Source organism: Crocodylus porosus, unplaced genomic scaffold, assembly GCF_001723895.1.
Source record: "Crocodylus porosus isolate Cpor-Errol unplaced genomic scaffold, CroPor_comp1, whole genome shotgun sequence".
In the NCBI taxonomy this organism is placed as follows: Eukaryota; Metazoa; Chordata; order Crocodylia; family Crocodylidae; genus Crocodylus; species Crocodylus porosus.
In genome coordinates this window covers 122,935,874-122,951,270 of record NW_017728886.1, presented here as the reverse complement: position 1 = coordinate 122,951,270, position 15,397 = coordinate 122,935,874, and the positions used below count along the sequence as shown (strand labels likewise).

At 39.5% G+C, this 15,397-nt stretch overlaps 1 protein-coding gene across 1 annotated transcript in view; it reads left to right on the top strand.

The window, feature by feature from the left end:
* Positions 1-15,397, top strand: part of SEMA5A (semaphorin 5A) — a 429,765-nt gene that overhangs the window by 164,436 nt on the left and 249,932 nt on the right. Inside the window, exons 5-6 of the mRNA XM_019541437.1 lie at positions 9,216-9,314; positions 12,168-12,381. Of these exons, the coding sequence (XP_019396982.1) occupies positions 9,216-9,314; positions 12,168-12,381 (313 nt within the window). The remainder of the gene's footprint in view (positions 1-9,215; positions 9,315-12,167; positions 12,382-15,397) is intronic.

Genomic DNA, 15,397 nt, shown 5'->3' with positions numbered 1-15,397 from the left:
TATATATATATATATATAAATATAAAATATGTATGTTTGTGTGTGTGTAATGGTAACAAGAAGAAGGAAGGAAAGTCTGAAGGCTGATATTTTATAAACCAAGAAAACTATCTGAGATGCATCATCTTATATGTGAAGGCAGTTAGTGATAGCAGTAGATTACAAGAAAGCAGAACAGTTACTAGTTAGTATCTGAAAACGTAAGAAAGACCCCACAATGACTTCTGGTTTACATTGAATTATGCACAGTACTTTAGGGGTTTCAATTTCTAAATCCTTGCTCTTCCCTAAAAACATTATGATTCTTAATGCAATGTATCCCTCAAACATTCATCCAGCCTTAACAGCTAGCCAGCTCACAGACGACACTGCTTTGAAGTAAGAAAAGCACACTTAGATTACAAATGCATAAGACAAATTACTTTGATCAAAGGCTACATATAGTGGAAAATTACATGGTAGGAATGTGTTGTGTGTAAATAAAAGCATAAGCCCCAGTGTTTTAGCAGTAGGATTTTATTTATTTATTTTTTTGAGTCTGAAAACTATGAAAAGAACAGCCAACCCATGTTGGAGAATCACAGTACAGTGATTATCATCTGGCATAATGAATGAGAGGAAGAGGAATTCTGAAACTGCAGGAACATTCTTGGAATCTTATCTTTACAGCATTGAATGTTTCCCTTGTCCAAAGCTAGCAATAAATGTCTACGTTCATTTCTAGCAATGCAAAATCATATGTTCTTATTAAACACCTTTTCCAAGAGAAGTACTAAGAATACATTTAAACAAGACTGGACCTTGGTACTGTGATGTGCAAGTGCAGATTTTCATTTTCTTCCCTCATACCCCATTAAAGAAAAGAGTGTTCTATAATCCTGATCTACAAGCTGTGTTACTCTATCGTTGCTCATATTGCTATAAAGGGTCCGGAGTTTGGGCCTAAAAACCAGTTGTGCCTTGACTATGTCTACACATAGTGGTTAAGGTGCTTAAAATCTGTGTGTTTTGCCCCAGAAGAGATGATCCAGTTTGTGTTGCTGTATATGCCTCCAAGGGACATTGCAGAAGGCCCCAGAAGTATCTAAAGCTAGCCAGTAGGAAACACCCAGTCAGGCAGGAGCTTAGATGCCTGACTTGTATTGCTCTGGAGATATCACTTGCAATCCAACTAACTTAGTCCTCAGAGTAGGTCTAATGGATCAGATCTCACTGGGCACTTAGAGAATCTTTACATGTGCTCCAGGGGTCGGGGGTTACTTTAATTAGAGCGGCTTTTAGAGCCACTCTAAAGTGCCTGCAGTATTAAGTGTATTTATCATCTCATGCTTCAAAATGGTGGCAGGGTACTTTAAGTAAAGCTCATCCCTAGCTTGAAGCGTGGGAATGCTGAATACTTTTGACATGGAGGCTGCTGGAACATGCCAGGTGATTAAACTGGATACCTCCTGAGCATGCTTAGGAGTCCACATCTGGGTGCCCATGGAATTTTATAATCCAAAGTAGAGTTGCCAGCTAAACTTTGGCACCTATTAAATTTAGTAGCCTGTGCAGTGGGGCCGAACTGGATGGCTCCCTGGAACTTTAGTGCCTGTTTAGGTGCTCATCGGACCAAACTGGATTTGGCCCCGTTATATCTTGCTGACCTTGGTTGAGCGTGGGCAGGGATGGGAAGGGTGATAGTCCAGGTCTTTAAGTGGTTTATATATTTTTTGTTTTAATTCCTATTGTGTTGAGGATTAAAAAAAAGAGAGAAACAATGGGGTCTGGAAAACTTTCTTTGTCTTTGGTTGTGTTCTGCTAACTGATTGAAATAACCAGGTAAAATGAGGAGCATTTGATGTATTTTAATTAGCTACATAACCCGTGCTGCAGATAGGAGGTATTCTCTATGTTCAGAGCAGGCTACCTCTGCCCACCAACACTACAAAAGCTGTTTCATAGCAGAGCTGTGGGTTCTGCTTTTGTGTAGATGAAGGAGGTAAGACAGACAGGCCAAGGAGCTGGTTTTCTTTCTGTAGAGCTCACTGTCCTTCCCCCTTACCCCATCAAATCCCAGGATGGGGAAGGAATCAAAGTTATAATAACATGAGGCTAATTCCTTCTGCATTGTTGGAGAAGCCCTTTTCTGGAATGGAAGGAAGGATCTTGTAACGCACAAGCTAATCCTATTCTGTCTTGGGGGAAAGGCAGCAAGAGGGCACAGCAGCCCCCCTGGCTCTCCAGGGACCTAGCAGACCTCCTGAGGCTAAAAAGAAAGGCCTACAAAGGTTGGAGGATGGGATTCACCTCCAAGGAGAAATATTCTGCACTGGTCCAGTCCTGCAGGGAGCAAACCAGGAAAGCCAAGGCTGCAAGTGAACTCCAACTAGCTTTGAGCATCAAAGGACAATAAAAAGTCCTTTTTCAGATATGTGGGAGCCGGAGGAAAAGCAAGGGCAACACTGGACTTCTGCTCAACTAGATGGGACAACTGATGCCCAGGAAAAAGCCAAGCTATTAAATGGGTACTTTGCGTCGGTCTTTCATCAGTCCCATGGGACGCCCATGCCCGCACCCCAAGGACTGAGGGCTGTTTATGCAAACCCAATAAGGATCTACTTATTTTTCTTTTTTTACTGTGTTCCTTTGTTAGTAACACCTGCTGGACTGGGGAGGGAGGTATGGACGTTTTGAGGGGGGTATGGAGGTTGCAGAGCAGAGTGCCCTTGGTTTTACTTCTGTTTACCCTTTTCTCTTTTGTGTGTGTGGTTGTTTCGGGAGGGAAGTAGACAGAAACCTCGTCCAGGCTGAGGCCCAGGAGAGGGGCAAAGCTCAGACAGGCCAGGGGCTTAGAATGAAGCTAGGTGGGAGGGAGTCAGGGCAGGGCCTGAAGCCCCAGCCAAAGACAGAGAGGGTGAGGGAAAGAGAAGGACAGATCCCTGTGTAGGCTAGCCAGATTAATAGACTGGAGATGAGTAAAGGGGAAGCAGGTCACCCATGGCTGGGTCCAGTGAGCCAAAGGCAACCTCCTAAAACAGCATATTAAGTCTAGCATCAAGGCATGGCAAGAAGAAGAGATGAACCAGATATGGGGGTGCATCACAGTCATCCCTGGAGGTGCATGTCATTGCAGGTCACAAGAGACAATTGTGGCAGAAGGACTTTTCTGAATCATGCTTCAGCAGGTTTGTCCAGGGCCTGGGGCCAGTCAACAAAATAGAGTCTGCTGGCTAAGAGTGGGGTAACCTATTTATTCCCTTTTTCCTTGACGAAAGAATCAGGGGGAAGACTTCACAAATTGAAAATTTTGCTGTTTGCCCTCTTTGAAGGTCATTGCATAAGTATATTTTGCCCGAAGGATGGAGCTTACCTAAGGTGTACAGTTCAAATACCTTCTCTGCACCCTGGAGCAGAGTTACTGAGTTCTGGCCCTCTAAATATGACCTTGTTATCTGAGAAGGAGGTTGCACTAAATATTGCCTCCAGCCTTTGTATATAGTTGCCACTCTGAGCCTTAAGTTAAGGAGTCAAGGAAGGAAAAGAGTTGGAAGGGAAAATATATAAGGATATGTGTTACATATGACAGTGTAATGCACACTTAACTTCAGCTGACTGATGTTTGTACCTTAAACTTCATAGAGTTTAACCCATAAACTGTTGCTTACAATAACTAGTAGATTAAGGAGTAAGCCAAATAAAATATGGCTAGCAAGTGTTAGTATTTATAAGTCAAGAACACTGCAGAAACATACACATTATATTTGGATCATTTCGGTTGTAGCTTTAAGCAGGAATGGTTATAAATCAAAATACAACTATCATGTTTACTCACATACAAGATGACCCCCTCCAATAATTAGATTCTATATGTAGAAAACTTAGGCATTTGTTTAATTTTCCAGGTATAAAATCTTATTATTGGAAGTATGCCTTGAATTTGCCCCATCTGACTGCTACAGTAGGAAGAATAAATTTGGGGGTCAAGTAGCTCCCTTGTCCTCTGCCCCATAATTTCTTTCTTCTGTATCCCATTCCTCCATTCCTTACTGTTGGACCCTTCATTCATCCAGAATTGATGGATTTTACCCTTTTTTGAAATTGCTGCAAGTTTTAGCACAGGTACTCCACAAACACACTTTTAAGCAGCACTATTATACCTACTTATATAGGGTACAGACTAGGCACATCTTCATGAGACATTACATCATTGTAGCAAAGAGCTATGGCGATGTAGAATCAGCGGGCATGAACCGTGACCCCCAACCCCATTGCTCAGTAGCAATGAGCTACTGTGCAATAGGGTTCGGAACAACCTGTGCACCACTGGGACTGCACAGTAATGGTGGTTACTGAACAGTTGGGGGCATGTGTAGATGTGCCCACTATGAATTACATTAGTCCAAACCAAAAGGTGCATGATTTACCATATATTTCATTAGGCTGGGCTCCAGCAGAGTCAACAGCATTTCAAGCCATCATGACCCTACAGCTCAGTGTTGCTCGGTATGTATTTGTTCTCCAGATACCCCACAAAGGATCCACATACTAATTAGCCACTCACTCATGACTGGAACCAGGTGTTCCTATTACAAATCCTGGGATCCTCCAAAAATGTATACGCAGATGAGGTGCAGGGCAATCTGGTCTGGCTCCACTTTATGGAGAGCAGGGCCACACTAATCCTATGTGGCATGCTGAGAGAGGGGGCAACAGAGGGATTCTGGGTCAACTGTTTGGGGGCCAGTTTGGTTATATTTGCCAGAAAGTTAAGGCTGGTGAAGAAACGGGACTCATCGGAAAAGGGAAAGAAATGTACAGTTCAGCTGTGGGGATGAAGAGGAAGTAGAAATGTATATAATGAAGCGGCTCACCATGACATAGAAAGAGTCAGCACCAAGGGGTTGTGTGCAATGTGCATTAGCATATATCTTACTCAGATTGGCTGCACAAACCTAGCCTTGTGATGTTTGTTCAATATGAGCCATGGTTTTTTGTAGCCATGGTTAGTGTTGGCTGCACTTGAACAACTTTAGATTTGGTTTCCATTACTGAGTAAATGCTACTTTTGCAGCAGTTTAACGCTAGGTGAGGTATTGAATGAGATTTTGTTGTATGTGACTAGAAGGTAAGGGGTTCTCCCCCCCTCACCTCTGTGCTGATTGATGGAAAAAAGTTGGTCTTATATCCAAGTAAATATGATATTTGAGTTAAAGGCATATAATGTAGTAAAAATAGTTGTTTAAATAGGTGCAATGAATTCCTTTTATATTTACTGATTTTAGGCTCTGAAACCTCAGTACCAGATTCTGCTTTTCCTATTAGACACCTAAGTATGATTCTGTTCTCCCGTGATGAAGCCCTTGAAAAACCCTTACCAACAAAAGTGGTCCTTCTGTTCTTGTTGCTATTTGTGATGCAATGTTAAGGCTCAGATGCTGGCATATTAGAAAAGTGGTTATGCTGGCATGTTTTCAGGGACTTCAGCAGAATGGAAGAGGGTCACATTTAGGCACCTACTAGGTGAAACAGGATCTTGCCCTTGGACATTGCTGAAATGGTAGATTGAAACCACAAATATTTCTGCAAGCAAATAAATATCTACCACTAGATTACTCTTTTTATTGTCAAGATGGCACTAAAATTAAATCATATGCCTGGTGTAACAAAAATTGAAGAAATGGTATCCGTTTTTCAATCCTGCTTCCAATATTCTTACTTAAACTCTTTCTTAAACATCAGGGGATGGACACAAACACCCAGAAGTAAGTAAAGACCCTGGGAACTGTATAAAAACTTAGCAAGGATAAACAGTAACAGAAGCTTTAGTGGTGTTCTCCTGCAGATGATAGGACAGTCAGTTAAATACCTAAAGTGTTTATATACTAATGTGAGACACAAAGGGAACAAACAGGAAGAATTGGGATTCCTAGTCGAAGCATAGAATTATTGGGTAATTAGGATTACGGAGATATGGTGGGAAAGGTCACATGACTGGAGTAGAGTCATGGATGCATACAGCTTGATTAGAAAGAATAGGCAGAAGAAAAAAGAGGCGGATCCAGAAGGGTGTACATTGCTGCAGTCGTACCCCATTTTAACTTCTGGTCCACCTAACATTTAAATCAGTTGCCTGGCAGTGGCAGAAGCATTTTCACTTAGGCAGCAGTGACAGGGTTGATTGATTTCATGGCTGATTATAATTTATATTTTAAATGCTTCATTTCACAGGTGTTAATGACCCTTTCTCCTTTTTAATAGTTTTTATATTCTACTAATCAAGCTATCCTTTCTTCTGCAATTCTGCTGTCTGTTAGCTGCTGTTTCACACCACTGCAGATTGTTTTTAGCTCTAACAAAAACATTAGCTCAGGTGTGGAAATCTTAACTCAGGTAATTGTTAACAGGTATGGAAATAACTTTCAGTAAAGCACTGGATGTATTGTCAAGGTGCCCAAGAAGGCTAGATTTTCTTTTATGAATCTGAAAAAGATATGTACATTTATTTCCAGTGGCTACAGGTCTACTGAAACAATAATGCCTAGTTTATTGTGCCTCTGTATGTAATATTTAGCAAATTAATGACATTTCAATAAAGTTATATTTTGTTCTGCTATTGATCTTAAACTGAAAAGTATATAACTTTAGGCCTCTAGCATATTAGTAAAGCTTCTAGTTTCTTTTTGAAATGGAGAAAAATATGTTATATGCACCACACCATCTGCACCCCTCTTCAAAATCCTAGATTCCCCAGTGCATGGGGTTACAGTAGTAGGCTGTACACTGAATAAACCAACAGTATGTTCTTTCTGCAAAAAAACCCAACAGCTTATTGGTTTGTAATAACAGGAGTGTTACTTGCAAATGCAGGGAAGTGATTCTTTTAGAGATGACCAAAATTCACACAACTAAACAGTTTTTGACTTTTATTAATTGCCTGTACTTTATTGCCGTTTTTAGAGGAATTAGGAAGAATACCTAATTGTATGAAAAGTATTCCATGAATCCTTGAAAGACAATGTGCTTTTGAGTTCGTTCCTAGGATTTTTAATTTAATTTTAATTTAAACATTCATTAATGCGGTTTCTTGTAAAAATGTCACTAAGGTTGGTTTGGGCCACTGCTGCATCTATTTTGGTTTCAGCAGACTTGCAACACAAATACATTTGACCACAGATCTTTTACTTATCCTGTTGCATGGTATGAATTGTTGCAAAGTTAGCATAGGGATTGCAGGCAGAAGAGGAAAGAATCTTAAAAATATTAAGAATGTTAAAGTTGAAAAAAGAACATCATTCTTAAATGCAGAGAGTGGGCACTCAGTGTGCAGTTCATTTTGCCAAAGAATTATTTTAGCAGGCTTTGGAGTATGAAGAGAATTGAATAGGACTGGATGGGCTGTAATGTTACAGCCCACTTGCTTTCCCTACACTTAAATTCCAAGTGCTTGCTACAAAGGGTGGATGGCAAAAGAAAAAAAAAGTTTCCTATTATTTCTCAATGGATCTCGCTTGCCAACACCTTCTGTCCAGAGAAACAAAGATAGCATTCCATTCGCGCTGAATGAAAACAGAAACCTGTAGCAAGAAAAATAGCCAAAATTTTGGTCATCATTTCCAAAAGTTTAAAAGGTTGTTCCAGGGTGTATCAATATACAATATTAATTACTTTGGTTTGATTCAAAGAGCATTTAGAACACAGTTCTCGTAAATTAAAATGAAAGGTACAATGTAAAATTTACAAATTCAGTCTGTAGTTGAACTGTTAGAATAATATTGTAGCCTTGATGGTCCAGGACTTGTGTGAAAAGCAAGGATTTCTTAAGGTAATGTCTTTTATTGCTCCCACTATATAGTTGTCTAGCTCTATCCCAACTGTGCAGTTGGTCCAACAAAAGATAACACTGTTAGAGATTCTTGCCTCTGAATTTGAAAACATTTTAAAAACTTTTAAGAGTTAATTGGGAGATGTTAGAAGCTGAATTTAATAAACAAGTTACTTGACTTGAGAAACTCAAGCATTCAGTTGTGTAGTTATCTCTTTTTCCTGTATTTTTGATACTGAAGAAAAGATTACTAGAGTAAAACATTTGTGAGACTTGCCTCATGAGTCTTTGTAGCTTTGTTCATTGCGTTTTGCATTCTGGCAAGGTCTTGTTCAATTTATGCAGGGTGTTTTTCCCATTTTCCAGAATTAAAGCCTATTTGCAAGATGTACACATGGTGCATTTTTGTCCGTGTTTGTAGCCAGCCCAGATAATGGGGTTTTCTGAAATGTAACAAGGTACCTCTTCAAAGTGTGCAGATTTAGCTACACGATTCCAGTTAATACCAGTAGGAGCCATGTGGCTAAATCTCCACTAACTGTTTTAAAATTTTACCCAAAAGTGTTCTTGTGCAACAGGAGTAAAGGGGAAGAGATTTTAGCAGTGCATTTGATTTGTGAACATGTCCATGAATGGTTTTCCTAAAAGCATATAACTTCTTTGCTTCATTTTAAAGGTATTATCTAATAGGAGTGTTTGTATATTCCTGATTCAAAGTTTTGATATATTTTTAGCAGCAAAAAGTCCTCCATGAATCAATACTAAAGTTTACTGTTAGTGCCTTTAGCCTCTAAAAGTAGAGAAATTGATATCTGGAAAACTTCATATTCTTTAATGGAATAAAAAAAGGTAGCATCATTCTTCAAGGCTGAATTTGCCTAGTGAAAAAGGGTGGTACCCATTTTGAGAGACCTCTGTAGTTGGTGAAATGTATATCTTTTGCATGTAATTCAGCATGTTTTAATAAACTATATTGTGCACTTGTAAGAAGGTAAAAGGGTAGATCTGCATCCAGAGACTTAACACATACTTAGCACATCTGTGGTAGCTTCAGTATATTCCAACCAGTGGCCAATTTATTGACCGTCTTCCTTTCTGGCCTAGCTTGTCTTGAGTATATAGCATTTTGTCTTGTGGGTCAGATATTTTTATTCAAAGTGGTATGTATCACTTAAATAGATAAACATTTAAACATTTATAAGTTTCATTCAGTATGGCACAGGGTTGTGTGACTCTGCTAAGGGATTTTCTTAAGATTAATATATTCCTATCCTGTAATTAGGCATTCAGTTTGTGTAAGACTTGATTACTTACACATGAGATCATTAAAAGAATTATTGTCATATACACCAAAGAATTGGTAACTCCTTTGCAACAGCACTGAATACATTGTTTCTTTTCTTCATGCCAGGAAGAATGCCAGAACTATATCCGTGTACTTCTTGTTGGTGGTGATCGTCTCTTCACCTGTGGAACCAATGCTTTCACTCCTATTTGTACCAATCGGACGGTATGAGTCAATGATTTAATCTGCCCCTACTCAGAAAGGAGCATTGTTGCTGTTTTGAAACCAAACATTTCCTAAAGGGGGAGTAGGTAGTTCTTTAGTTTGGTACTGATCTTTTCTGCATATACAGGGCTAGTTCAAATGCAGCCCTAATGTTTTTTCTCAAGTAAGATAAAGTTTTGATCTGAACAGTAAACACATTTTCATATCACAGAACAAGGGGCATCTGAGTTGACACTAAGGAGTTTCTTGCTGGTTAAGAGAGATTCAGTCACCTTTCAAGGCTGAAATAGCTTCTTCTGGACATGGTCCCTTCTAATTGGGCATGTGGCACATTGTTGAATAATGTGAGGAAGTTTACATGGATGCTACCTATGTATTGAAACACCACAGTATTTCACTCTGTAGGTTGTCATGCCAATGACATTTGATGCAAACACTAAATTTGCACGAACAAGGCATTAACAGAAAAAAGGATGCAAGACAGCTATAACATACTGATTGAAAAGAGACTGATCAGTTAAAAAACTAGACTTAAATAACTAGACTAGGGCTTTGACTTAAAAACTAATCACCTTTTATTTGCTTTCTCAAATATATTTCAGACTTGTCAGAACAATGTCAAGTACATGAAGCATGCACCATTTAATATAAGTAGTACAATAATTTTCCATGTTCATAGAAGATGAAAGGGCTAAGTGATTAGTTTTCATCAAGAAAGCATAGAGAAAACAAAGTGATTCACATGACTGAATCATACCAAACCTTTCCAAAGTCATCTTCTGGATGACTTCTGTTTTGGGAACAGAGAGACAGATCATAAGATACAGATATACAGATATCTATACACTGAGAGAAGATGCATATTAACTTGGATTCCATAGTTTATGGTAAAAACATGAAACTGCCTTCATTTTTTTAAAAAGTCGCTTAATTGAACTTTTTAAAAATTATTTTTGTACTTTAAAGCATTATATAAACTAGTCATCCACAAGAAGGGAGCTAGCTGGAATGGTTCTCAAATGCATGCAGTTTAATAGTTTTTCTGAAATCCACCACTAGAAGTAACTGTGTACCTAAAAGGGAGATTTATGAAACATGATGTATGGAATTTGGACATCCAATTAATGCATTTGTGTGCTAACAGAAATAGGGATGTGTAGCCATGGGGGGTGGAAAAAACATAAATTTAGATAAGTATATGTATGACGGATTTCTGGTTAGTATCAGCAAGAAAACTTTTGTTTTTTTGGAAAAAGTTGTCATCATTTCACTGACAGCAGTCCCTTTCTGTAATGTATAGATTTAAAAGACATCATAAGGAACAATATTGATCAAGGAGATAGCTTTCAGTTGGAGAGAGAAAGAGTGAGACTCAGTTAAGGATCAATAAAATTATAATAAAAATCAAAACATCCCTGGCAAGAACAGGGAGGTTTTTTGGGAGGAAGGGCATGGGGGGGGGGGCATTAAGCAAAACAATTACATACATATCTGTTCAGTGTCAAATCTCTGGGAAGCTGTATGCTACTTAAATGTAATGCCCATCCATTTCCAGACACTGTATTAACTTCATGATGGCAGTTTGTGGGTGAAAGTATTAAGGCTTACTGTGTCAAATGGGCAGTTCCACTAGGATGAAGAACTCATTTTTATTTTGAGCTTGTTATTTCTGTGTGATTCCTGGAAAACAACAACAAATCCAAAGGGTCGTTTTTATATGTTTGTCAAGTACTATATAGGGCTGTGCGAAACAGCGCCATTTCATTTCGACTTCTGTTTTGCCATTTCAAATGGATAGTGTTTCATTTAATTGTTTTGCTTAGTTTCAACATACTGTTCTATTTTGTTTTGTGAAAACGGTTTCACAGCTTTGACACATTTTGACGTTTTGCCTGTAGGCTATAATGGGGAATCATGAAAATGCCTATAACTTTGTCATTTCTTGCTTGATTCAGATGAAAATTGCAGGGCTGGTACCCCCTTCTGAGGGCATGAAGATTACAGAGTGTCAAGGAGATAGGTGCAGGGGTTTCTGGGAAATTGTACCTCAAAATTATGACAAGCAAAACATGTCACTTGCCTGCAGCGGCATCCTTCTGTCATCCTGCACGTAGATCTGGGAACCCACACCCATGGGAGGGAAGTGGGACTGTGCCGGTTTCCTCCTGGAGGTGCAAGCCCCTGGATCTGCACTTGGGATGACAGGAGGCTGCTGCTGCCACCTGGGACTGGTGCTAAGCAGACTTGTGCTGCTGCTGGCCCCAGACAGCAGCAGCAGCAGCCTCCTGTCATCCTGCTCACAGATACCGGGGCCTGTGGCCCCAGGAGGAGTGCAGCAGTGCTGGGAGGCAGGTTGAGCTCTGTCGGGCTGGCAGAGCCACTCGGACACCAGGCCTGGCTCTTCCGCACCTCCTGCCATCGGGCTGCTTCAAAACTCCAAACATTTTGAAACTTTTGAAACATTTCAGGTGCCCTCATTTCATTTCTAAGCCTTTTGTTTCATTTTGATTTCTCCGTTTCAAGCTTGAAATGTGTCGAGACAACTTTGAAATGAAACACTGATTGAAATTTCGCACAGCCCTATTGAATATCTTAGCTGTAATAGCCAGATCTATGATCTTTCATGATGAAAGACTGTGACCATGTTGGATGCAAAAGGGAAGCCAGCTGGGCATTGGGATAATGCCTTTTATTTGGGCCAGTCTCAGAAAAACAAACAGATTTGCCTATTGTCCACATTATAACAGGGGACCTGATTTGAGCTTTTTGTATATGTTTTTACACAGGTTATGTGGTTTGATTCTTCTTGTAAATATTATGTAGTTTTAATTGTCTTTTCCCTCTTGTTTACAGTTAAGTAACTTAACAGAGATCCATGATCAGATCAGTGGCATGGCTCGCTGTCCTTACAGTCCCCAACACAACTCCACAGCTCTTCTCACTTCCAGTGGGGAGTTATATGCTGCTACTGCCATGGATTTTCCAGGAAGGGACCCTGCCATCTATCGCAGTTTGGGGGCCCTTCCTCCTCTCCGCACTGCACAATACAACTCCAAGTGGCTGAATGGTGAGTGTTGGCAAGCTTCAGTACATTTGTGTACAGCAGGCCAGCTTTCCACTTCTCCACATTCTGTAAAGTCTGTGCTTGGGGCCTGAAGGCTTTTGAAATATTATCTTTATTTTAAAATTATTCCTACGCCTCCCTTTCTTTGATCAGAGCTAAGTCCATACAAAATGCAGGTCAGTATACAAGGTCTTCATAAAGTCCTTGTGCACTTTTAAACTTTAATAACTTAAGTTGTAGGTATGCTAGAAACAATCTGTAAACGGCATTTAAAAGCAAATGTATTACAGTTTCAGGACAACTAGAGTACACAATGCTAGACTTCATAAGTAATAATGATTTTATTCTTGAATAAGATGGAGCTCCGTGCCACTACGCTCTGAATGTACAACAGTTCCTAAATGATGTTTTCTCAGAGAAGTGGATTGGCAGAGGTGGACCGATTGCTTGGCCACCTCATTCACCTGACCTGTCATCGCTGGACTTCTTTTTATGGGGACATGTTAAAAGTGTAGTTTATTTGTCAAAACCACGTTCTTTGGTGGAACTTAGTGCTAGGATCACCCATGCATTTAGTGCAGTAACTCAGGAGCAACTGGGAAATGTTTTCAAGGAGTTGGAAGATCGGATTGAGCACTGTATCATGATGGATGGTGGCATTGTGTACTCTAGTTGTCCTAAAACTTTAATAAATTTGCTTTTAAGTGCTGTTTATAGATTGTTTCTATCATACCTACAACCTAAGTTATTAAAGTTTAAAAATGCACCAGGACTTTATGAAGACCCTGTATTATGATGCAGGGCATTTGATGCAGCACTCCGCACTGTCAAAGGGGATCCAATCCTTCTTCCATTTGTGCCCATAAAGCTGTGTTTGTACAGTTCTTGTTGCTTTCACTAGCATATATGGATGGTAGCATTTACATGAGCAAACATGTTTGCACATACAAGTGAGCATAGCTCCACTTCAGGAAGAGCTTATAGACATAGGTTCAAATCTGTGTGTGTGTGAGAAGGCCTGTGAGCCTCAAGACCTATACCCACAAGTAATATAAATGCAAATATAGTGATCACATTTTGAAATATAGGCCCTGTGAGACATTGCCAGCCAAGGCAGAAAATATTCTTACTGTAAAAAGTTGACATTTTTCTTTCAACTGATTCCTATGACATAAAAATGAACAAAGGATATGCATAAAGTAATACCTTTTAAATGATGATCCTTTTTTCGCTCTTTTTTCCTACTTTCCTTCCATCCTAACTTTCTTACCTGTCGTAAGAGAGGAATTCTGGGTACTTACGTTTCTCTAAGTTTATCCAAACTACTTTAATCTAAAAATCTCACTACATGTATCAGAACCAAGTGTGTGATTTACTTAACGTATCAAGTACAGAAGGTAGCAACATAATGTGCATGCTTTCTGTACAGAATTTATATGGCAATTACATAGTGAAAGTCCTTTGGGAATCCTATGCATTTCATAAGGCACATTTCATATAAGAATCACTTTCTGTGCTTTAGCCTATATGATACAGCCAGGCTGACCATTAACAATCCTAATATGGATTGCATTCAGTTAGTATGCGAAACCTTAATCCAGGGTGCCTGTTTGCAGCAGTTACGTATATGAGCATGGATATCTGAATTGGAAAGAGTGAAGGATCTTTAATTCCAAAGGCCAGCTTGCATCACTGTAGTTCTGTGTAGGCATTTAATGCTTATATTATTGGGAGAGGAAATGTAAATAGAACAGTGATTTGTAGAAATGTACCCTTGAGCATAAAAGAGTGGTATATGTCTGTGATGGCAGGCTCAGAGATGAACTGTGCAGTGTCTCTCAGGTGTGTGCTTACACAGGACAGCTCAGCCCACCAACAACAGTAGCTAGTCTTGAATGATCTGTTAAATTCCTTGAAAAGCAGAAACAAACAGTAAGCAATTTAGAATGGATTTAACTTTTTTCGCTGTCTGGAGGGCCCTGTCTTGACAGGCAAAAACCATGTGCTTTTTTTCAACTTAACTAAGTAGCAGGCCAACACCTTTGAAGTTGTGTGTAGCCTAGGGAAAGTGGCTAGGCCAAAGTGTGGCCAGTTACAACAGCTAATGCAATCTCTGTTCAGCAATGCTTCCTGTGCCACAAGTCATAATCAGCAGATAAGGACTTCCTGCTGGGAGGAATTATAAAATGGGGAGCTTCTACTAAGGCCCAGCAGGGCCAGTTCCCAGTCCATTTACATGTAAAAGCCTTACAGATTTTTCTAAAACAATATCTGCAATTTAGTACATAATTTATCATTTTTCCTAGGGATTGTCCTTGCTAGGAAGATGCATTGTGTTATATCTTACGGTAAATAACACAACATATAAACATTGTGGCCCTGATCCTGAAATCAGGATGGCTTGCTTAACTTTATGCACCTGTGTATTCCTATGAGATTGTTCCCACGCATAAAATTCAGAGCACGAATAAGGCTTTATGGATACAGGAACTTAGAGTTACTAATAAGCAGAAGACATTTTATATCTCACAGTCCACTGAAACCTAAGTTTTTTTTATTGTCAGAGGCATTAGCTGGATGTATTTTCTTAGCTTCAACAATGGCATCTATTTGGATTTAAGCTGATTGCCGGGTCCTAGATTTTAACTTTAGAATAAGTATGAAATAAGAATTGTAATGAAATCTTGCTTGAAGCAGAACTTTATTTAACTGAATGGGGAGGGGCGAGGACTTTTTGGAGTGTCATAATACTGGTTAGTTCACTTGTTCTTATTACTGTCTGCTTGCCCAAACATGGCTCTGCCACCTCTCAGCAAACAACACTTACTTTTGCAACACTGGCCCATAGTGAAGCTTCTCACTTCCTATACTGAGAGGAAAATAGGTAGTACTAGAAGGTGCGAGGGTAAGTGAGTCATTTTTTTTCTAACCAGCATGGAGGTTTTCTGTCAAACATAGTCCTACAGCAGTAGTTGGTAGTTAAGTGTGTGTTGCTGGTTCACGTTTGTGGAGTGCAGTA